Source organism: Buceros rhinoceros, unplaced genomic scaffold (genome assembly GCF_000710305.1).
Source record: "Buceros rhinoceros silvestris isolate BGI_N320 unplaced genomic scaffold, ASM71030v1 scaffold21040, whole genome shotgun sequence".
Lineage (NCBI taxonomy): Eukaryota > Metazoa > Chordata > Aves > Bucerotiformes > Bucerotidae > Buceros > Buceros rhinoceros.
This window is the reverse complement of record NW_010391612.1, coordinates 40,355-65,482: the sequence shown is the minus strand read 5'-3', so window position 1 is coordinate 65,482 and position 25,128 is coordinate 40,355. Positions and strand designations below refer to the sequence as shown.

At 43.4% G+C, this 25,128-nt stretch overlaps 1 protein-coding gene across 1 annotated transcript in view; it reads left to right on the top strand.

The window, feature by feature from the left end:
- Positions 1-2,291: 2,291 nt before the first annotated feature.
- KLHL14 (kelch-like family member 14) overlaps positions 2,292-25,128 on the top strand; it is a 44,239-nt gene continuing 21,402 nt past the window's right edge. The window contains exon 1 of the mRNA XM_010142509.1: positions 2,292-2,411. Within this exon, the coding sequence (XP_010140811.1) occupies positions 2,309-2,411 (103 nt within the window). The 5' untranslated portion in view covers positions 2,292-2,308. The remainder of the gene's footprint in view (positions 2,412-25,128) is intronic.

Sequence of the window (25,128 nt, the reverse complement as noted above, 5' to 3'; positions counted from 1 at the left end):
CAGTGATAATGAGATGGTTCCTAATACCCTATACGAATACAGTCTGGTGGGCAGGTAACAGTCATCGTTTGACGGTACATAGCAAGTTCAGTGCAGAGGTCAAAGGCTGGCCTGTCAGAAAGACTGAAGGATTGCAGGGGCTCCCCCAAGTTGGGAGCGAAGCAGAGGGGTAGGACAGCATGGGACAGTGTCACTGCAGCCACTGTGTAGCTCCTGCCCCTCCAGTGAGCGTTTCATTTCCTCTGATGTCAATTCAGGACCTCCTCTGAGCCCGAAATCCCTTTAGAAACGACCAGGGCCCTCTGCTGGATAATTCCCTGGCCACGCTTGTGATTGATAGATGTATCTTCAGTCTGTAGTTGTCTTTTGGATAGCCTTTGGAAAGGTTTTATTCCTAAGCATTGTGTGGATCAAGCCTTCAGCTGCATCCTCCTTTCTTAAAGGGGGTTCCTTTTGGGTAGAGCATGTCTACAGCACGTGAGTTCATTTTGCCCGGTCTTCTCAAGAGAGGATGCAATCCTGATACAGATGTAAATGGATGGGGCCCCAGTGCTCATTCTAGGTAGTAGTTGGTGCTAAGCTGCTGGCGTGCCTCAGTGGTAAAATACTGCTGAGACTGGAGTTCCTGAGTGGCAGTTGGACCACTGCAACAGTTGGCCCAGCAACAGAACAAGCGGCAGCGGGCAAACTGGAACACATGAAGTTCCACCTGGTCAAGAGGAAAAACTTCTTTACTTTGAGGGTGACAGAGCACTGGCACAGGCTGCCCAGAGAGGTTGTGGAGTCTCCTTCTCCGGAGACACAATCCTGGACGCAATCCTGCGTCACCTGCTCTAGGTGAATCTGCTTTAGCAAGGTGGTTGGACTAGGTGATCTCCAACCCCCACCATTCTGTGATTCTGTGACCCCACTGTGTGCAGTTCTGGCTGTGAGCTTTGGTTTGTGGCATTCTGTACCTTTTTCGGCCAGGAGTGGTTGCTGCAGACTGACACACAAGCTGCTACAGTGATGTTGTTGTGCTTGGGAAAATGTTGGTGTTTGGCAAGGGTGCTTTCTATTGAACACCCGGTATCCCCCCCGCACGTTCGTTCTTATTGATGCATGTTTTCTGGGCTACGTCACCTTCCTACTTAACAGGAGCTCTTTGAGCGAGGACCTTTATTGCACTGTTATCGCACCCAAGCTTAGTATAACTGGTGGAAGTTCAATTATATGCGAAGTGACTATTAAAGCACCAGGGCTCATCTGGGGGTCTGGGCCTCCCCTCCCCTTTTCACTTCCAATTGTGCTAAATCCCTTAATGTTGCAAAGAAATCGTACATTCATCAGGTGGAGCTTGGAGGCCAGGGTGCAGATAACCGCTTTTACTGCATATGAGACATTGCAGTCCTGTTCTTAAGAACTGCCAGGCAGATTGGGAATCACGGTCACGGTTAATAGCAGCGAATTGCCAGCTCTTGATGGGTGGGTAGTCACTCCTTTCAGTGGTTACCCCCTGGGGGAGAAGGTAGAAAAACAGAGGGAGGGAATTAGAGTGACTTTGCACAGTTGAGCAGGTTCATGCCGCTGGATCAGTGGCAAGCATTGGCAGGGCTCCACTCTGGGGAGGCTCACAACAACATCACAGTCTCATTTTTACCAATTGGTGTTGCTATAGCCAGTGGTGCACAGGGGGAGAGCAAAAAGAAGGGAGGGAGCCGGGGGGGGAGAGTGAAAGCAAGAGTCTGGACTAAATTAAACAAACAAAAGTGCTTGTAAGTACCATTTAACCCATAACCATTAGCCCAGTGCTGCTAATTGTACTCAACTATGTATCTGAAGTTCAGTGTGTGATTAAAGAGTTGGCTCACAAACTCTCTGCATAACCTTAATTTTTTCAAGGTTCTTTGAGTGTAGAATGGCTTATAATAATGATTTTGACTAATACGATTTTTGACATGCAACTTTAATGCTTAACCTTAGTACAACTCCAGAGCATTTCATGTGTATTCAGCTGTAAAGAGTGATGATTTAAAGGGATAATATAAGAAAAAGGTCGTTCTAGAATGAACCTCTAACAAATTGCATAAAGGAAGCTTATTATTCCATGAGTAGAGAGATATGCAGCTTTTCTGATCATTTTTCTGCTTGGTTCAAAAAATTGTTGAGACATGATTGGGGAAAGAAACACAAAAAATGAAATAGGAAACTGCAAGCAGTGAACATTCTTTTGATGGTTATGATTTTGTTGCCACTAAAAGTACTCCTCGGTAATGTGGTTGTTCATCTTTCCTCTTGTTTTGGGTGAAGAATTCGTTCCAATAAGAAAATGCTGTTATTGGTTGGAGGATTGCCTCCCGGACCTGACCGGCTACCCAGCAATTTGGTTCAGTATTATGATGATGAAAAGAAGACATGGAAAATACTGACAAGTAAGTGGTTATTTTTGTACAGTTGTCTTGATGAATTTAAAAACATGGCTAATCAAATTAGACACTTTATTGATTTGTTTCTCTTCAGAGATTTGTTTATGTATCACAGGGGGCTTCACAATGGAGCAATAAATTGAGATTGCAGAAGATGCTAATTTTATAATAGGATAGACCTAAATTAACATTGGCTTAAAATCATTCAGTAAGTTTTTTTAAGTAAACTTGTAAGTCTTTCATACTGCAATGTGAATACATGCATATTTAAGTACATATGCATAAAATCTGGTTTAGGAAAAAAAAAGGGGCTATGTTCAAGACGATTTTCTCAGAGTCATATCCCTGGTAAGCCATAGTACTAGAGCACACCTTTGATTCTTTTTTTGCATTTTCATTTCCTTCTTCCAGCTTTATCTATTGTCCTCAATCATTACAGAAAGGTTTCCTCTGTACTGCTCTGCGTCCATTGCTGACAGAAGCATTGGTGGAATATATCAGCTACAATAAACAGTGCATGGAGGCTCCTATCACAAAATTCTTTCCCACCTTCTTTTAAAGGTTGATTGTGTTTTAGAGTAAGTATTTTGCCTCGAGCATCAAGATTTGGAACTTACTGTTATGTTGGTTGCGATTCCCAGTCTGACTTGGTCATGGAATCAAATCATAGCTTCTTGAGTGCAGCAGGCTGTGTGTGCATTAGTCCCCTTGTGGCTAAACTGGCTGCATTGGTCAATAAAACTAAATTTTAACTGTCAAAATTGCCCAAAGCAGTATAGATAAAATAATAAATGAGCAATTTTGATCCATAAATCAAAGCCATACTTCTAAAACTGGACAACTGGTAAAACCTGGATTTCCTAATAGACCTGCTTTTCCCCCCCAAGTAAAATACATTTTACAGAATTCTGTTCTTCATCCCTATCCAAAGCTCTTTAATTGGATACATCCACATTAATATTATATGCATAGGTTAGGATGAAAAACAAAAAGGCTGTTACGATGCAGGACTTGAAATGTTGCCTTTGCAAATTGCTTGCTTCCGTGGAAAATTTAGGAGCCTTTCTCAAAGTGCTGCACCATAAAGACTGCTTAGGTGTAGACGCCCTGGACTGAGAGGTGAGGATATTGTATAAGAATGGCAATTACAAAAGGTTGTATGAACTGTACATTAGAAAAGTCTACAGCATCTGTACTACGGAACATCCTATGTTTCACATTTTTCAGAATAATGAGATATGATACCTCTGTACGCTACTTCTGAGAAAATTCTGAAGTCTGTGAAAAATCAATGACAACATGAAGGCAGAAGCATTCAGTTTGGGTTTTTTTTTTTTTTAATTTGTTCTGTCTAATCCAGTGGCTCAACAGGAGAGGCAGGAGAAATTGATCTCTTGCTTCAGCATCTAAACTCTTCACTGAAGTAAAGTAAAAAGCTTTATTCTGAATCTTACCTATCTGTGGATATATCAGATTTTGTAAGCAGTAATTTTGCTCAGTTCTTGGTTACTTACATTGTGACATTGTCTCCAAGACTGTGGGAAAGTGGGCCCAGAGGCATGATACCTAAATGCTCTGGTTAAAATTCCATAGCTGGTATTTGAATAACCACAGATGGTGGCATTGAGAGATGGTCCTGAATAATTTTATGTTATTTTATGAAAAGAACGTAGTCTTTTCTGTGTTACCTCTAACAAATAGTAAACAAAAATACTCTTTCATTCTGGTTAATGCACATAGCCGTCTGTGCTGTGATTAAAAGATAATAGCCGTCCTAGCTAGCTCGTGTTCAAGCATTTGGTGTGCTCAGCACTGGAAGACCCGAAGGTCCCAGGATCTGCCTCAGCGTTGGCTGAGTCAGTGACTGTCAAATACACAACCCTCTGGTGACGCCTGAACTGCTGTTTGAGCAACACAGAGAAGAATGCTTGTCTTTTCACACTGAGAAAGACTAGATATTAACAAGCACAATTTCCTGGCAAATATTATTACTACTCACCAAACTGTAACAATTTAAAAAAAAAAAGTTGAAGTGTTTCATGTATCTCTTGCTTTATTTTCTAACTTAATGCAAGAGAGTATGGACAACTTGGAGTAGAGCTTTTGTCTTGTCCTTTCCATAAAACATGGAAGGGCTCTACAGCAGAGGAGTGCAGGAACCTGACAAAGTGTGACTGCGCAGTTTGAGGGAAGACACAAACTAACTGCCTCATAACATGGTGACAGTGCAGGGCAGCCCTGGTACTGTATCAATATACTATGACATTTACCGTGTGCGGGACTTTAAGGACATTGTTCTGTCTTTACTCTTTGCATATTTTTTGCAGTTTAGGAAACAGTATATGTATTTCCTTCCTTCAGCCTTTTTCCCTCTCTCCCAGCCAATAGTTTTGGAAAACAATTGGTCTAATCAGTAGCAAAGGAAGAAGATTTTTTTTTTTTCTGTTTCTTTTTCACTTGCTTATCAGTCCTGAGGTTGCAGTCTCCCCCCAACTCATCATTGTAAATGAGGAGTTTGCTCCTTAGTGAACAGAGACGGAGAATAGACATGTCCTGCTCATGAGGTTCTGTGTTGGGAAGGATCTCAGTCCTTGTAGTCTGGTATTTGAGAGTGCTCTGCTTTACCACTTTAGCTGTATTTGGTTTCCTCTTGTACTAGCTAACATTTACAAAGTCTTTTTTCTAGCCCTTTGCCCTCCACAGGCTCCCCCATGCACCAACAAAAAAACAAATTTTGCACTTAGAGCTTTTTAGATCCAGTGTAAATGTGCACAGAAATTGCCCTTTCCCTCCTCCAAACCCATCTACATCACTTGTTTTCTGCTGTCTGTGCCAGTGGTACTTGGGGTAGGGAAGATGGGAAAGCAGCTTGCAAATGCTTAGTCCTGGGTGCAGTGGCAGGAACATTGAAGAGGAGATGGATGAGAGAAGGCTGAACCTCCTCTTGTTGCCCTCCACTGAGAAGAGCCTCAGAACTTACTCATTTGAGAGGTTGCTGCTTGCCTGTTGCCTTTTTCTTTCTCAACTGGTTGTTGCAACCAGTCAGGTGCGTAGGGCTCTGTGTCCTGCCTTGTGTGATGCTCAAGGAACAGAAGATCAACCATTGGAAACTACTGACTCCATGTAAGCTGTGGCGCTGCATTTGGAGCTATGAAGACAGCTGCAGGTGAAACAGCACAAGCTGTCGAGTATGACAGCTCGGCAGAGTAGCAATCTCCTTTTGTTCCCATGACAAGACTAGATCTGTTGGCAGGGGAAACTTCCCACCTCTCCCTGCCTGGCTACCCAAAGCACCACCACGTGTATCAGTACTAATGGGAGTAATTCTGAGCTATCAGGAGAACAACTTGCCTTGTTCATAGAAGAGGAGGGGAAGCATGCACCCATTTCCAATTTTTAATATCAGCTATGGGCAAGAACGCTATGGCTCAAGGGACTGGTAGATTTTTCACAATCTAGTATTACCGCATATTTTTCCTGTGTGGTATCTCAGAGAGTTCTTTTTTCTGTGTCGGTAACAAAGAATAGGGACAGTATAAAGAAAAAAAAGGAGAAATCAAGTGGCATTTTACAAAGATTTTCTGCCACCTAATTTTACTTGATGTGGGCACAGCCCTAATCTGAGATTCATAATGTGCACATTGATGTTTACGTTGAAACATACTTCTTGTACAGTCATGTCTGAGCAAAGTAGAGGCTTTTGTAGACTGTATGGAAAAGGACAGCAAACAAATCTTTACTGCCTGGGTTCTTTTCAGGTTCACCTACGTGTGCACAACCACCAGTTCATTTCTTAACTTGGGTACTACCTGTGTCACATAGCAGCAATAGTCTACCTGTGCCTAGTGACACAAGCTGAATGGCTGATGGGTGTTCAACAGTCTGTAGTAACAGCAGAAGTTCTGCTCTGTTAATGGGCTTTCATTATTCCATGATATTTTGCAGTCTTCATAACTACTTACTGGATGTGGGGCAATGGGGGGGTGTCTCTGTGTCACCACCTCATGCCTCACTGCTCAGAACCAGCCGCTGCTGCTTCCGTTTTAATTACCAGCTACGGTCCTGCCAGGAGTCCTTGTTTAATCCTAGAACTCCTTTGGTTAGTTGTTTTAACTGCAATGTTTAAGATTAATTAAACCTTAAGGAAGTGAAACAGTAGGTTTTTTGTAGAATTATTCTATATTAATTGCAAGTTTCAAAATCCAGAGCCTGTAAAGATTTTTTGTTTTCAGAATTGCATAGCTCTCCCCAAAACCCTACTGCTAAGGCAATGATGTATTACTTTCACTTTCATTATATGTTTTTAATCAGAGCGTGACTTCACACTAGACAAAGCGATGCTTTATGCATGGTCTCCCTTGTTTTTTGCTCAAATCTTTTGACATGATTAATTTTACTTTAATGCTTTTGTCTTGTTGTAATGGTAAGGATGATGGGTGTAAACCAGGGCAAAAAAAAATACATGCTTTGCTGTCATAATGCCTCTAAGCATTTAAAAAATATATTAAATGAAAGAAAAAAGTATCACAAGAGACTGATCCAACTGGAATTAAATTTCTTGCTATGTGAACAGGGAATGCAAGAAATAAATAAAAATGATGCAGTCATTGTGTTAGGTTTTGGGGTTTTTTGTATTTTTTTCCATAGCAATGTATCCATCTGTCTGATTAGAAGCGATGAGTAGGAGAGAAATTGTGTCTTACACATTTCTAGGTATGCAGCGAAACCTCCTTTCAATGCAAAATTCCTTTTTCTCTAAAGCACAAAAAGATAAAATATTGGGAATGTTACCGAACTCTTACATGGCACGTTCCAACCATGTGAAGCTGCAGCAGCAGCAGATCTTTCTCTCATATCGGTACTTTGTTATTCAGTAAGATGCTGATCGTAGCATTCCTTAATCTCCCTAGTTAACCACATCATCCGCGTAAACCCCAGAGAGGATTCAATGAGATCAGAATGGTGGCAAATACATGTATGGGCAGTAATGCATTTGTGCTTAATATTGCACTAGGTTTGGGTTTTAATCCAAGGTAAAAGCCAATGTCGTTGTCCAACAGAAAGTATGATACAAGCAATATATTTGGATAGGAAGGACAGGGACATGTCCGGAAGGTCACCAGACTGGAGAGCTTAGTCAGGATGACCGGTGCCCCGTTTCTGGATACTTGTATTCCTAATTATCCCTTAGTCTTATTTTAGTTATCTTGACCTTCCTGCCCTTTGCTAGGTATATTTGCGTCTACTGTGTTTGGTCCAAGGACAAACAAAAAATCGGGCACTTTGATTTCCTTCTGCATCTCTCTCCTTCATGCTGGCAGCAATCACACAGTATCAAGGAGTTGTGATTTCTTTGTCTTCCTCTGACTCGCTGATCATAACAAGCAGCCAGGAACCTTGTAATCCTCGATGTCCTGATAAAAGCTGTGCTCCTTCTCTGTCCTTGTCCAGGTTGGCTGGGCTTTCATTTTCACGAGGCAGTCTCCACTGCGGGTAGTCTGGTCTGAATACAAAGTCTTTATTTGTGTCATTCTGACTTTTTACATTTCCTTTGAATATGCTCTGTGACCATGTGGCCTCCTGTGCAGCCCTATTCCATCTGCAGTAACACCACTTCGAGTGTCAGCCAGCACTTAGGCATACTGGTGGTTCTACAAACCATTGCATCAACCATCATTATTGATGCATTTTACTCACAGGGGAGTCAAGTAGAAGGAAGTTAGAATGGTTTTCTTAATGTCACAGTCAGCATCAGAGAACCAGGATCACTCCACTCCCCAGCCTATGTAATTTCTTCTGGAATAAGTTGCGGTTCTTCTGTTTTCTTTGACAATTCTGTGACTCTTGCTTGTGCCAGCCTTTCCAATACAGAATAATACTTTGTCCTTCCTGGGCAAATTAATACCAAAAGTCCTGTTCCTTTGTTTTTCTGAAATGGCTTTGAAGTCACTAAGAGTTTCTCAGTCCTTCATGTGTTGGAGGGCTTTACCCAGTTTTCTCTTTTCCAAGTTGGTTACGTACAAGACAGACAGCATGATTTATATGCTTACATCAGAGGTTCTTGGGAGACATTTTCACTAGATGACTAGCACATACCGTGCCTTTGGAAATGGTATGTCTTTTAAGTAAATACATTCATCCACTGTAGAGCTTCTACTTTTCAGAAGAATGATAGTATGTTAGAAGCAAAGGTTTCTTCCACACATACAAATGAAAAGTGAGTAAAAGAAGCTGTGTTTGTAAAAAGTGAGTTGAGTCAGCTGGACAGGTTGAATCTCTTGACATATGCCAGTTATAATTTCTTCCCCCTTTTTTGTCACTTGTGAGAATAGTGCACACTTACGTTAATCAAAGGTATATCTTGGTGAACACTTCTTGGCAGCCCTGATAAATTTCATCTCTCTTACTCCATTTATCCAGCAGTCGGGGATGCTGCAGCTGCTGCTTCAGTGCTGCTTCAGTCAAGGATGGTTTCAGCACTGCACTGAAAAGCTTGAGCGAGCATTAGCATATTGCTAAGGCAGAAGTATTGGTATTATCCACTAGACAGATCTAATAAATGCGGTAGATCCATGTACAAGTTGTACAAGTACACGTACGTGTTCATATGTAATCCTCCTTCTTAAATATACACACTGATTGCATTAAAAGCTAATTTTAAACATAAATTCAAGCTGTATTTTCCATTGTTACATCTAGCCCCTCCTGAAAGGTTCCAAACCAGGAAGATACAGTTACAAGAGAAGAACAAGACAGAGGTCCAAGAATGAGTTCAAATGTAGCCTGTTCTCGCAATGAATGCTCTATTTGTGCCTTAGATATTGTTTTCTTCAGCACTGCCATTTGAGATAACTTTCAGCTCTCTTTCTGTGCATTTTTCTCCATGATTACAGTGTTCTTAGCTTCTGCTTTTGCACAGGTGTTACTTCACTCTGTGTATCTTTTGTGATAACCTCTGTACTCTGTGCCTGGCTTGACCAAGCAACCTGAAGGGCTAGTGTAAGTAAAGTATTCACTGTTTTTTGATTCTTATTATTTCAGTTGAGGCTTTCTGCTTATCTGTAAAGCAGATTGTTCTGCATATTTCCCTCTTATTTGTGTTATGCATCTGTAGATTCTAGCTTTCTCTTCCTGTGTTCTCAGTCCCTTTATATCTCACTGTGGTGTGTCTTTGAAACGGCCAGTCTTATCACTGCCTTCAGTCTGTTTGTGCTAAAGCCCTCAACAGTCTTTCAGCTTCTCTTGGCTACTTTCTGCCCTTTGTTATGGACTACTGAACACCCACCTCTCTGGAAACCAGGCTGTTCATCTTCTTCCACACATACAAAGATGCCTGAATCTGCTTACCTTCATCCTCAGAAACTCCCTCAGCAAACGGTTACTCTCAGGTGGAGTCCAAAAGTGTTACCCGAATGTCCTGTACCCTGTCTCTGCTCAGCCAGGACTGTTTCAGGACTGTTTGTGGTTGAAAACCTGAGTGGGACAAGAGAACAAGGCACAGTCCTGTTCCCAGACATCCTTAGGCAGAGGGCTGAGACAGTGCAGAGCTGAGCTGTGAGTGGTCCCAAGAAAGGCAACAGGTGAAAGACAGGTGAGTTATCAGATCATCTGTGCCACTTCCACAGCAGATGCTGATGTCGGGCTTCTGTGGAGACGTCTTACAAAGAAAGCTGCTGGTTCCTAGTGATGCCACTCATGCTATATCCTTGCAAGTATATCGAAACCTTGGACTCAAAACCTTTGTGCTGGATCACAAGGCAAAGGCTTCCTCCTTTGTTCCAAGGCAAAAGGAAAACAAATTCCTTCAAATGTTTTTGCAAAACCAATGTTGTATCAGTACATCCTTTCTCATCAGTACAGCTTTTGTGGGGTGGGGAAGAGGTGGGCATTTGAGTCCCTGCTTTGCTCAAGTCAGAGTACGATGTTTTAACTTAGGAATCCCTCACGTGTGTCCCAATGGGTATTGCACAGCCCCACCAAAGACAGTCGTGTCTAGTTTCGCAAGGCTAACGCAAACCAGAAACTGCACAGCTACAAGTAACTAGTTGCCATGACTTCAGCAGTAAACCCAGGTGAGCAACAGCACACAGATTCTTAATGCAGCCCTAAAGGATGTCCTGTATTTCAAGGCATCTCAGCCTATGGGAATCGTGTGTCTGAACACACGTTCCTAGTAGGAACTAGGATCTGCATTGTCCTGTCTGCTGTCCAGAATAAGTGTCTCACCTTGCCACATATGGATTTCGGTAAACTCACATAATTTCTAGTGAAAGGAAATACTGTGAAAAATGTTCTCACCAGATCTTTTTGTGTAAGTCCCTTAATACTGTTTGGCCACTGCCTCTAAAAAATCAGCCATCTGAAATAACTTCCATGCAAAAACCACGTGGCATTGTGTGAATTTAGTGCTCACTGCAAACATGGCTTTTTGATTCTTAGATGATTTCAGGTATAATTTATGTGTTTGTTTTTATCTAGTTGCTCTGGGATTTATGTGGCATTAATGGGAGTTAGGCATGTATGGAGATGAAAATGAACTCTGGTGTGTTTCTAGCTGCTTGCTTTAGAAACCATTCCCTTTTTTCAGTATCTAATGTGACGTTTTATTTATGTACAAATGGATTGCAAACAGGATGACGAGCTGGGCAAACTGATATCATAAAAAAATCTTCTCATAGAAATCCTCCAACTTCTTTGAGAGATTGATACATGGTTTATAGCTTTTTCTCCTCTCAAATGTTCCTAAAACCAAAGTTGGTTTCCTTCCAAGAAGTGTTTTGTACACAGTTATTTGCAATACAGATTTCAGGCACCTGCCTTAGCTTTCTCAGTTTTGTAAGTGCTATTAATGGCAAGAGGTGCACATTTTGCATCCTCAGCTTGATTTGCTGTTGTACGTCCTTATTGTGTTGCGGTCGCCCATTTGTAGGAATTTCTCCTTCCAATTTTTCTCTATTTTCTCACAGCTTGATTAAGTTCCTTTCTCCCTTTCCTTCCCCATCCATCCCCCTTCCCTACCTGCCCCCCTACTCCTGTACCCTCCCTCTGTTTAAGATGGAAATAAAATTTATTACGGACTTGAGAGGGGTTTTTTCTAAGCTTCCTGTCTCATACCAGGTGTTGTATGAGCTACTGCTTTCATTTGACTGGATGCTGGAGGAACAGACTAATATGTTTTTACGGGGATGGGTTTCGTTATGTTGTTTTGTCATATTTATATATTGTGATTCTTCTCCCAAATGGCGATTGTGCTACTATAGGGTATGCAACTGCAGAATGGCTCTTCACACCGAGAAAAAAAGTGTTAACAAATTGAATAGTAATGAATTAACCTGCAGAAAAAGCATTTTGCCCTAGTACACAGAAACCCTGCATAACTAGAGCATATAATTTTAAATGAAGCAGGCTCGAGGAATGCCTCAATGGGTGTGATGTCGACAGTAGCTCATAATTCATGGATATGAATTATGGCTGAATATCAGGAAAAAACTTCCTGACATTGAGATCTATTAGGTTGTGGAACAATCTCCCATGGGAAATGCTGGAAATCCCATTGCTTAAGATCAGACTGAGCACTAGCAAAGGTACAAATCCTGGCCTGGCCTCCATCTTTTAGGGCAAATGAATTAATTGCTTTAACATATGCCTTCCCATCAACCCAGACAAGTGATGTCTCCCAGTATTAGCCAGGCAGGAGCAACAAAGGCAGCTGCAGTATGAGCTACGCTACCTTGCCCCGTGGCTGTGCCCCTTCTGCTTGTGAATACATCACTCTCAGGGGTAAAAAAAAGGGTGACTTTGAGCCCCCCCGAGAGCTGCCCCAAAGAATGGCTGTGCTGGCTTCGTGGGGCCTTGGCTTGGGACCTGGGGCTCCCTGCTCAGCCAGCTCTGCTGCTGAGGCGCTCACACCCGGTCCTCCCCCTGACTCTCCTCCAGCGCTGCACTAAGATACCTATGGCTCTTGGGAGTTCACAGCATGAAGGGGTGGGAGGTGCTGTCGCAGTCTCCCTGAGCGGTCTCTTTGTAACAGGACAACCAAGGTGGGGTGTCAAATGCAGTAAATCGCATCACAAGTGTCTGAGGATGCAAGGCCTAAGCAGGTGGTGTTGGTAGACGGGGGCAATGTCTTGGGGTGGATTGTCCATGGTGCCTGCAGGGAGCAGGGTGTGAAATAAGCCGGGAAGGATTTTTGGCACAGAGGAGGTGGCTGGTTCCCAGCTGCGTGCCCCGAGCTAACCTGCATCCGTGTGAACTGCCTGTGGGGGCGAGCCCAGCAGCCCGACCGTTTGGCATGAGGAGCCCCCACTCAGGACCCTTGGGAGCTGGTGAGAGGGACCACGAAGGGGAGTCAGGATCTTTTCCGCAGGGTGCATGTCTGTTTTCCGTAAGCCTGCCCGGACACTCGCTGAGCCCAGCAAACCCCCAGAGCTTCCAGTGGCTGGTTGAGCCTGTCATTTTCAGTAACAAATTCTCTGTGACTGAATAATTTCAGAATTTCCCATTTTGTTACAAGTAGACAGTGTATTTAAAGCTTTAATTTGGGGGGGGGAATGTTTTCAACTCTTGAGATGGCTACAGGTACAACGGTTAATCATGCTTGTTTCCTTGTGAGTAAAAACTAGATAAATGCAAGTGAAGTGACAGTTTTGCGGTGATGACAATAACCAGCACCTTAATGTGTATAGGTAGGTCAATGCTTTGAGTACTGATTATTTATTTAAAAAAAAAAGAGAGAAAACAAAAAAGGTTTGACTCCAAATCTTGAAACAAGATGACGTTAAACACTCCTCCCTGGGTTAAGCAGGAAAGGACAAATTGATAGACGCGCTTGCATCACTTTCAGGTGGGGAGGCTTGGCAAATTGTGTTATTAAAACTTTTTCAAATAGATTTAAATAGAATTACCATGGTAAGTGATATAAAAGCCATGTTTCTTCTGTTCCCCTCCCTCCCCAGTTCTACACAGAAGGACAGGGTCTGTGTCTCCGATCGGTGCTCACCAGCAGCTGCTTGCTTGCTGGTAAAGAATTACCGCCGCACTATGTGCACAGCCTTAACAAATATATATACCGTATGTAAAAGATACTTTTCTGATTGAAGTGACATGAAAGGAATGTCAAAGAGCTGCCAGATCAGAAAGAATGAACCAGCTTTTTTTTTTCCTTGACAAATCATTAAAGACTAACAGAAAAGCAGTCCAATTAAAGGTTGTGGAGCAGACTTCTGCCCTCATGCATGTGAAAGGCATTGTGCAGGCATAACTAAGCCAGAATTTGACTCCCAAATTAACTCATTTGCTGGACGCAAAACTGAAAGAAAATCCTTATGACCAGCTAGTAAGTGTATATAATGAAAAATTACAACAGCAGAAAAATGTATTCGTATCGTATCTCTAATTCGGCCAAGTATTAATCACACCGATGTTCAGCAGTGTGTTTAAATACACGCTTAAGTACTTTACTAAGTACTGCACGTAAACAACTCTATGTAGACGGTGCATTAACGTAGGACAGAGTTCATCTATATACTCTCTCCAGAGAGCTGCAATTATTGGAAGCACTGTGGCAGCCAGCAGCACAGGGCGGGATGATCCGTGGTGTCCACATCCCAGCCTTCTCACTGGGCCCTGCGCACTCCTCGTCTCCCAGCACTAGTGTCTGCACAGGCTCGTTTAAACTTTGTTTTATTCAGCAGAATCACAACTGCTGGAATCAGCTGGGCATTTACGGGCTCCTGTTAACTTCAACTCCAGGAAAGACAGATACGTCCAGGGCAGAGGTGTCCCATGTGAGGGCTAATACAGTGCCTGAGCCTCCAACTTGGTCTTGTTCGTGTTCAGGGTTTTACAGGGGATTTCTGCACTGGGGCAGGTTTTACCCCACAAAGTTGGAGCCACTGTCCTCCTGTCAGCTCTGGGGCTGTCTCCAGCACAGCTCCAAGAAATGATCATTTCAGCACTCAGAAGTTTGTTTTTTCTTAACTGCAAAGATTTACAACAGCAATAAAGCCCTGACATAGCGTCTGTTTTCCTGAAGCCATGATTTGGCTTCACTCCAGCTGCTTGATTCGAACAGCCTGACCTCCTCTCAGAGAGGCAGGGCTGCTGATGGAAGGGGTTTACCCCCAGGTAAAACAGCACTGGTGCCTGCCTGAAGCTGTTTCAGTCACTTGAGGGCATTCATTTGAAGATTTCAGTATTGGAAAATAATTCATCGTCCTCAGAGAAAATAACTGATTCCTTAGAGGAAAGTCCTTTGGCTCTCCATGGCATACACCAGAAATGAAGATACATCTTTAAATAATAGAAGATTTGTTTGAATAGTGCTAAACTCACTGTTTCAGGAGAAAATGGTTTTATACAGAAAACTGTTATTGATCTATCACCTTCTATTGATTTTCAGAAAAATTGTTTCTTCCAGGGTGGGCCATTTAACCATATGATACCGTGGTTATTTGCCTCTTTTGCTGAAGTCGCTAATTACCTTTTTGCAGCATGCTAAAAGTGTTCTTGAGAGCTCTGTTTCCTCTGATGCTCAGAGGCTTTGCTCTGTGGGGTGCTGCAGGGGTTACATGGCAGGGTGCTGGGGCTGCCCACGGGTTCACAGCTGGAATTGGTCCTGGGTGGGCTCCAGAGCCTGGAGCAAAAATGTCATTGCAAGGAAAAAAACCACAAGCAAAGGTGAATCTGGGCTGTTAGACGTAAGAAAAGTGAACTGTGTGGACCCAATCCATACCTCTCCATGAAATCTATGGATTAAATATATTACTAATTTAATGTTCATTCTACTTAAAAACGAGTTGTGGTTGTCAGCTGGAACAACCCAAACTGGAAAGAAGTATTTGATTTACCCATTTGTTGATTGTTTCTACAGACCTTTTCAACATGTTGTTTCTTGCCACCAGCGGATACAGCAGGGGCTGAACGTGGGCCCCAGACCAACTGGGACCTTTAAAACAAAAGGGAACCTGAGAGTGCACCCGTTGGGGCTAAGTCAGTAGCGTGAAGTTAGTTCAGGTATCACTGTACCATACTGTTACAGTTTCAGTACTCACAGTTCTACCTTGGGACTGTCCCCTCAGAGCACAGCATTAATACTGCCCTTTGTCATGTGTCTCAATAAAGCCCAAGCACCTAATTCTGATTATTTCAGGGAAGTTGCTGCAGTTATATTAGCGGCGTTGCAAACAATTTTATCTCTGATCTTGCACATTTAGTGTAAGACAAAGCTTTGTGATTCAACTGATTATTTCTTAAATGGGAGGTTTTGATCTTACTGTTGAAAATTAAAAGTAAATTGGAAGAAAATTGAAGAAAGTAAATTGAAGGGACATCAAGGATATGTAGTGCCTTGGATTTAGTGGTGTGGATTGTAATTTTTGAGAACATTTTGGGTTATCAGCACTTGTACTGTAGAGTAGGGAGCCAATAACTAAGCCCACAAGATTTGTAATGCAGTTTGAAGACAAGATTTTTGCAAAAATGCTTCGTATTCATGTTTATCGAGACTATGTTTATGCACCCTATTGTTATGCAATAGGAGTGAATGTATTTGTGAAACTCCAGCGACATGGATCTCAGCAAATGTCCCAACCAGGTTTTTGTAATTGCTCAGAGATTCTAATGTATTGCAGAACACCAAAAAGTACTGCTTTATTTCAGGAAACAAAGTAAATCCGAGGACTTAGTATTTGAAAGCCTACATACAGCTGATCGTACGGAGCCGTCTTTGCAGTCTCAGTGCCTAAAGTTCGGCTTTAAGGGCTCTACCTAGTTTTAGTGAAGGTATTGCTCTGATAAAAATGCCACACTGCTTCTTGGGATATGTACAGTCAGTCCAAAATGTCAGTGGTTTTGTACTGCGTAAATAAGGTGCAGTGGCATAAGGGGCAGGCTGATTTCACCAGCTCATTTTGTAGGTACTTGCTATTGTTATTTGTTTGTCATCTGTGGGAGTTTTTTGAGTCAAAATCTTTTCTAATTTTGTTATGGTCAAAGGATTGCAAGAGATCCAGCTCATCTAGTTTTCTCCAAGGTAGCACCCACTAGTGGAGCCACAATGGCTGCTAGCGTTCATGTTGCTAGGTGGTTACAAATGGGCTCCTTGAAACAATCTAATCAGTGCTTTAAGGTAGTTTAAGCTAGTGGCTTTTTCTTATTGTAAGAGACTAGAAGCAATTCCTGCAGCCCTGCCGATAAGTGGTGACTTTCACAAGCATGCTGCTAGACCATCGCAATTGCGGTGATCATCTGTTCGCGCTGAGTAGTATGAACCAAAATTGGTTGTATCACTGCTAACTTAATTTGTGTAAAAACACACTTATTTTAGCCAGATGTAGATCTGCAGTGTCCGTAGGAATATCCGTGATCAAATGCTCTGCATTTGGGATCATATTCTGTCATTAATAATTTATAGGGAGACTGCAAACTCTTCAGACAGGATTGGTCTGTAGTAATGTCCCGTAATGATACACTGCTTGTTTTGTCAGTGTTTTTGCAGTGAATTAAAAAAAGAACTCAAGTGCACTTTTTTATTTTATTTCCTTTGTGTTTCTTTTTCTGTCACATTTTTTTCACCTGTTTCTCTTTGTGAAAATCCAAATTCATCACGAGTGGAGGCTGAGTTGAGTTTTCACCTGCAAAGTACATGACATGCTTGTCTCCCAGTTCACAGCTAAGGTGGAATCCTGCCTCATGCAGTTCCGTATTGCCACTTGGGTGTACCCCTGTGTGTGACTCTTTCCAGGTGGCTTTTGAGACCCTAGCAGGGATATAGGCCTGCGCAGCATCGGCTGTGACAGGCTGCAAAACACAGGTTATCCCGTTGCTGGGATAAGAAGGAGAACTGGAGGTATTCTTACCCCTGTCAGTACTGCTGCCCTGTGTCAGGAGCATCCCCAGCAGCTGACCCCTTGTAGTCTTCTTCTGCAGAGTGGGGGGAGGACCTTCTCTAGCCATGCCAGGAAAGAAATTACTTCAAAATGATCTTGACTTTCTGCTCTCCTTCTCTTGTTCATGGAGGAGAAGAGGAGGAGTCTTCAGGAGCTTGCAAGGCTGGACTGGGTCATGAGAAGGTGCTGTAAAGAGGATCTGGGGAGGCTGGCGAAGGCTGGAAGAAGCTGGATGTTGGGAAGGTGTGCTTGGCTGTATTTCATATACAAGTTTAATAAGTAGTGTTACTAGGATGGATGATGCCTTGAGAGGGGCAGTTCTTGTAAGGATTTGGAAAAGAGTGAGGAGGTGTAATTCGGCAGCGGTGCATTCACAAGTAAGCACCAGTTCCTTCCCACATTCTTGTTTCTGCATGCCTTCCCAAAAAATCATTCTTTAGGGAGACGAGAAGAGAGCTGTAATCTGGCCACCTTTATGTAGTTCTTTTTGGGATTAACCTTGAGTGAAGCGCTGTGTTTCCACTGGAAGGGAGTGACTATTGTAGAAATGATTCTTCTTTTCCCCTTTAACTCCATAGGTTATTTTTTTGCATCACAGTTCCCTCATGTCCTCTTTCCCCTTCCTTACCCCTGTAATGAAGAAGCACGCTCTTTGTCAGACGCAAGCATGTTGTTTTACCCAGCTTCCAGATCATTATTGAGAGGGAGAGAGATTTGGCGGCGTATTGGTGGGGCAGGGAACTGTGCCCGCTATATTTCACTGGGGCTGGCGCGTGGAGTTGAGCAGCAGATGTGTGTGGACTGCCAGAGAAACCGCTGACTGAGCCTCGCGCAGTCTGGGTTCGGGGAGCCGAGACAAGACGAGGCAAAGCAGGTATGACTGATAACCGTGCCAAAGCCTGAGCACCCGCCGTGCCCATTGCAGGCAGCGGGAGCCAGAGGGGGGGCTCAGCATCCGCCAGGATTGATGCGCCGAGCGTTCGCTGGGGTTTGTGTGCTCTGATTTTTTTCCCTTTCACGCCGAACAGGAGGAACAAGCAGAAGTTCACTGCTTGGGAGGAAGCTGGCTATGTCTTTTTTTGTGCTGCGTTTCACCTCTTTGTTTTTTTGGTTGGCTGCAAAACCTGAAGCCAAAACATGATTGAAATGCCTCTCCTGGGGGAGGGGGGAGCCGAGCGCACCGCACCCCATCTAGTGGCTTCGCCTCAAACTGCCGGCGAGAGGAAATGCGGCAGCAGCAGGAGGAGGAGGAGGATGGAGAGCTCCTGCAACTCTGGCAATGGGCTCGGTAGACTTCGGACTCCACAGCACCTACGTGGGTGAATCAGAGATGCTGAAGCAGCTGCAGGACAAGGAAGGCGTTAGCTGCCTGTCAGACCTAGGGTGGGTCACACACAAGGGACTTACACCACGCTTGAAAAGAGCGTTAGACAGCGATGCCAAGCCCGCCGGAGTTAGGAAATGTGAGAATTAAGCTGCTTCTGCAACCGTAATTCAGCCTCTGTTTGCATAAGCATTAAGATACAATCTCTAATGATATCCCACACTATTCTGTGTCACATGTCAGTGCCCAGAAGGGACCGTGCTGAATTTCTACTTTTGGTATTTCTTCTCTGTTGTTCAGCAAGTAGATGCTGTCTGTCACACAGCAGTGTTCAGTGCTACTGAAATCTTCTCCTGAAGATGAATTTTTTTCACAAGATTTCCTTCACAGACTTCACAACAACAGGGTCCAACTGCTTCGCTGGCATTTGTTGTGATATTTTTGCACCATCCTTTTTGTGAGGAGCATAGACTGTCACTGTTCCCATTTTGCAGATGCGGAACAGAAGTGTGATGAGGTTAAAGTCAAAAGAATCCTTTATTTTGGGGCTCCCATTTCAAGACACCTCAGAACATGCTTTGCTGCCTGCCTCTCCCACATACTTCAGTTACAGCAGTGAGCACAGAGCACTCCTGTGTGTCAGACACAGGGATCAAGTCAGGCTTGCTGAAAATGAAACACACCTAATTAGTGTTCTCAGAACAGGGGAGATGGGTAGCTGCAGGAAAAATTAGCTAGGGACTTGTCTAGCACCACGGGAAAATGGTGTGGCAAAGGCAGGGACAGGATTCCATCCTCCAGCTGAAGGCACAGCTACCTTAACTGTGAGAAATGTCATCCACTCCTGCAGCCCCTAGCTTCTCCCTGCACGCCCTTCAAAAGCGAAGCAGCCTCTTGCAGTCAGAGCTCTTGTTCACTGTTACCCGCTTCATTCGCAGGGAGGGTTTATCATCTGCATGAAGGCTGTGGCCGTATGGTAGGTGAAGCTGTGGCTGTTGTGCCAAGTTCCTTTCCACCCAAACCCCATCCCATGGTCTTGTTTCCTCCATCACGTCAGCACTGGAACTCATTTGACTCCTGGGTGAGCCTGCTCAGGGCATTAAACCAAACCGAGAATATACTTCCTTGTGTTCTGGATTATTCTTCCACCAGGTTATTGCTTTGAAACGGCTCGATGGTGGGTGCCAAAGAGAGACTGTGCTGGCACAAATTGGAGCCTGGATTGCCTGGGCTGTGAGAAGGACAGGGCCAGAGCTACACTGGGTTAGACCTATTGAAGTGGTGTAGTATCATGTGTTGAGGTTGTAGTTTCACAACCACAATAAGCCAGTGCAAGCTGGCACTGCTGGTGATGAATCAGTCCTTCCCTTCTTCTCATGGCCTCACTCTCCTGCTCCTCCAATTTGTGAGGCCAGGCAGGAAACCTTAGTGGGGAACAGGTCTGGGTTAAATTCAATGCACCTTAAAAAATTAGTGTGGTTTCTTGCTTCCTTATTGCTTGGCTGCATGCAGGCATCGGCCATCAGGAGTGATGGGACCTGGGACAAGAAAGGGCAGAAATGTTTCTTGTCGTGACAGCTTCTCCGGCTCTCTGGTGTTCGTGGGACTGAACCTTTCAGCAAGACGAGCAGTTGGGAAGTATCACGGGCAGTATTAAGGACCATACCAGCATAAATAAACAGAGGTGCCGGAGGAGTTGTGCACTGCAGCCTCTCATAATGGCAGTCCGTAATGTCTGCATGGCCCATATCTCCTCGGCATTTTTATAGGAGGTGAGGCTGCCTTTTGAAGGTGTGCTGAGAAACGGTGTGCCATGTGGGCTGCCTTTGTAGATCTGCTGTATACATCACTGCCTTCTGAATTCAGGTGGTTGCTGGTGACAGTGGAGGCTATACATCCTGGGAACCAGGGGGTGGAAACACCACAATTTTCCACCCAGATGTACTGACAGCAAAGGAGTGTGAAGAGCGCAGGACTTGGGGCGCTGGATCAGTACGTGCTGCTGTGTCCACAGCTTTGCCATCTCTTCCTCTAGTCCTGGACTTTTCTGACAGGTCCTCTCTGACGTGACCTGACCCATCGCTGTCTGTTCACTTCAGTTTTATTCCTTTCTTGAATTCAGGCTCCACCAGAACCTGGCCCAAGCCGTGGTTACTAGCACAGCAAGTCCCACCTTCGTTGATGCAGACTGTGTCCTTGCTTCCCTTCACCTAACTAACTGAAAATGGTGCTTTCATGAACAATGCTGTTTGCAACTCCTTCCACAAAACCCCTGTAACTCCTTGTAACTTCTTCAACAAAACACGCAAGCCAGTTGAGATACTTAGTTATGTATATTTTAAGTATTTGGGGTTGATCACAGCAATTTTAATTTACTCTTAAATTAATATTTAATCCCGCAGTCCTGGGGTGACCAGTGACTTAAATTAACCTGACCTTCCAGCCTGTTTGTGAGCAGTCCATGGCCCGGCACTAGCGCGTGATTTGTGAATTATTCTGTGAGTGTGGTTCAGCCGATGGATTTTGACACCACTTGATTTAAATAGCAGCTGCTTGTGCTGTGATACTCAGCTTGGTATTCAGTTTTGAGAAGCATGGTGTTGCTTCTGTTTCCTGACTTGATGCTTTCTAAATCCACAAAAAGGTTTTGAGGAGACAGAACAGAATTTCTGGTATGAGTTCTCATATAGAATCAGTTTTTCTGATTGTTATGATTAGGCATCACAACACATTTTTCACAGCAGTTTTTGTGAAAATATTAGACGGTACTGTTATTATAGAAAGCAGAAGAAAATTAACATAAATTTAGTCCAAATCTATTAATGGATTTTTTTTTTCATACATACATTCCCATCTCACCTCCTCTGTATAGATTTACAAAGTCATCTGCGCCAATTTTACGTAAGTATGTGGTTTTACTGCCTAGGTCAAATTTCCTTCCCTGAATTTGAAAATTATCTGTGGCTCTGCCATTTCCCTTCCCTGGAGGCCCATCTGTGGGGAGAGGTCTAGGAGAGCAACATTTCTGCCTGGTTTCTAATGGAGAAACCAGTCTTTGATGTTACCCAATTTATGTTTCCTTCTGGTTTTGTTTGTCTAGTGGTTAGTACATTTCAGAGTGGGCTTTTATTGTCCATCCTGAGCAAAAAGAATATTATAAATTATTATATTTAATTCTGTCTATCTTGAAAAAATTGTCAACATTAAGACACTCATTTCCTGGTACTTGGAACAACTTGGACAGATCCTTCCACCCTCTTCTGCCTTATGTCTAGTGCTTTAGGTATGTGCTGGACTCTCTTGTAAATGAAACCTTTTGTTTGTGAGTACTGAAGTATTTAAAAGGAAAAGCCCAAAGATCAGTAGCAAAGGTTTCAGTTTATCTATAGTAAGTGAACTTAAGTGTATCAAAACCAGTGTTTTAATATGCTGAAATATGGGCACATCCCTCCTCCATGTAGAGTTTTCCAAATGGAAAATCACATTTTTCTTCTTGTTCTGGAATGACCTCAAGACTTTGTGGGAAGAAAAAAACTTTGGTTGCTCTAAAATAATAAGTTAGTCAAGGAGAGCAGTATAGGAAGTACTGAGACCGAGAGAGAAAATAGTGAAAGACTCATCTTTTGGGGCAGTGGGGGCCAAGTAAGATCTTGCTGCAAGTGATGAATTCTTTTAAAGACATAGGTCCCTGAGCAGCACCAAGAGGATCTGGCCAGGAAAGCATAAGGAGAGGTTGTGGCTGTCCTGAGCTGGGAAGGTTACCTTCAGAGGAGACCAGGGGAATGCGTGCATCTCAAGTCAGGTAGAAATTGAGGCACAGATGGATGCGTCTGGTCACAGCAGTTAGGTGTTAATGCCTCCCTCCCGTGGCACTGTTAGAAAAGGTGCAGGAACAACATTGTTGATACGAGCAGGCAGCTTTATTTTATTATTCAAATGAAATCCAAATGGGTGCTTGCAGCTTTGAGAAAATATGTGGGTAAAATTTGCTCTTGCAAACAGCCAAATGCATGTATTGCTGAAAACCCAGAATGTTCTTCTGCCATAGGGTGAATTTCACTCGTGGAAGCAGACAGGTCGGTACTCAGAACTTGCATCCAAGTAACTTTAAAACAATTTATTTCAGGGGGGAGCTGAGCATGCCAGCTGTTCCTGATGTTATGTTTGCCTGATCTGGTGCGTCAGCATGAATATAAGCGTCTTATTTTAGATGCTCACATAGGAAAAACTCAGCCCATTAAAACAACTAAACTGAGAACCCCGCTGAAAAAGCCTGGCTGGTGTTACTCCAGAGAATGTATCAAAAGAATAACTCCTGACATTTCAATGAAAAAATTGATATTTTCATTAATATGGAAGAGCTTCATAATGTGAAATATTTTAATATGAAATATCTTAATCACATTAATTGCTATTCACTATGTTGTGAATAATTCCAAGGACCTTTACATGCTCGGATAACTCTTTCTTAGTCCTTAAGTCATCTGGAATTGAGATTGGGTTTGGTGTGGCATTTTACCTTTGCTGACCTGCAGCCTCAGCTGAAGTAGGGGCTGTGTCCTAGATGAACTCAGCTGCGCTGTGCCCATCCTACTATGATGGCTTGAATAGAGTTGCCACTAAACAGACACAGGGTTGAAGAGGCTGTGAAGCTTCTAGCTGAGGTGATGTTCTCTGTAGTGCAGCTAAACCACAGCTACACCAGTTATTCCTTCTCAAAGGTGACTTTGAAGCACAGGGCTTCATCTTGGGATTTTTTGTTGGATTGTCCCAGGCTTCCCCCACCGAGTTGAGCTCAGACCCAGGGTTGGCATTGGTGTGTTACTAGAAAAAATTCTTCACACCTATTTGCTTGAGGTGACGGGGTGCAGTTTGGCCATAGGAATGTTAACAGAGGTATTTGCCATCTACTGTTGATTATCCTCCTCTTTTTAACATTGTTTCTTCATCTTTTGAGAAAAAAATACCAGTGGTTGAAAACCTGATGCCTTTGCAGTCAATGGCAAAACTCCCAGCATGTTCACTGAGGCTAGAATTTCATACTTATTGTGGTCAGTCTCTCCCCACAGTTATTAAATAACAAACAATTGAAGGGAACAATTCACAGAGGAATCCTAGCATTTGTTTGTATAACCTCCTTGGTGAAAAATAACAAGTAACAATCAGTAGTAAATGCATATGATGTATCAACCAAAGAAAGCAGAACAGTATCTGATATTCTGTTCTCAAGGAATAATTGAACCAGCTGTGATCTGGCCAGGATTTGGGGGGAGAAGGTTGGGAATGAAATGAACATTGTGTCTCTGCCATGAGCAAATCAGTCTTCTAAAGTGAGTTTGCAGGTGCCTTCTGTTCTGGAAAGGGACATCTTCTCATGTTACTCTGCCCTCTGAGAGCCGTAGAAATAACCAGTTTCCAAGTACCAGTAGTTGGATATTAGACAGCGAACAGGTTAGGTTGTTAATATTGTAGAAGGTCATTATTGGCTCCATATGTCCTCTGGTAATGACATTCTGGTTCTGGAAACACACTCTTCACTTGCGTCATCTGCACAGGTCATTAGAGATGATAAGCATGACTTCTTGGTGTGTACTGAGTCTTGAAGGGGCTGTGCTCAAGCTGTGCAGGAGCTAAGGAAGAGATTTCTTGGCTTTCCTCGCAGTACCTCCTGTATCCCAAGCAGCTGAACTGTTTAGAGCAGTGAAAAATCGGTGGATTTTTTTTTTTTTTTTTTTTTTAGCTTTGAGTAGGAAGACTCAAGTGCGGTTTCTGAAAGGAGTTTTTAGCAGAGCAGGGCAATGGCTATGGGCTGTATCACAGCTTTCAGCTTTCCTGGGAGCAGAGTTCAGCCCTCCTCCTGTCCTGAGAAATGCCATTCCCATTCCCTCTTCTTCCTTGCTAGTTAAAGTGACTATAGACAGGGGAAGGTATAAGGAGAAGGAGGAGCTGATAACCCCTCGATTAATGGGTGGAGATCAACCAAATGCTGCTTCCTAGACGTGCAGTTGTTGGGAGAAACTAAGCAACAGACATCACATATTAGTGTTTGTTAGGTGAGTGAGGTATGTCCCTGTCACCCCCATACAGAAGTTGGAGGTGTCTGTGGAGCATCATTGCATCTGATTGTCCTCACAGACTTTAATGGTTGAGAGTGTTTGGTGCTATGAGCTGTAAACTCCGTTTTTAAAAGTAGGTCCCAGAACATTATCTGGTGCTTTTCATTAACTAAGGTTTGGCATATGTGAGCAGTTTTTGCCTGGGACTGCTACCCTGACGTGCAGAGTGCTGCAGCGTCTTCCACCTGCATCTGTGTCTGAGGAACATCCGTGAGTGCGGCCTCCTGCACAATGGCACTGATGCTTGTGTACTGAAGTATTTCTTAGCAAACACCACTGCAGTCTTGGACTCCATCACCTTCCAGATCGTTCTCAAGTATAAATCACCGTTTGGGTTTGACTTAGAAAGCTCTGCACGTTACATATGTGTACCTGAGAAACTGCCTCCCACCTTA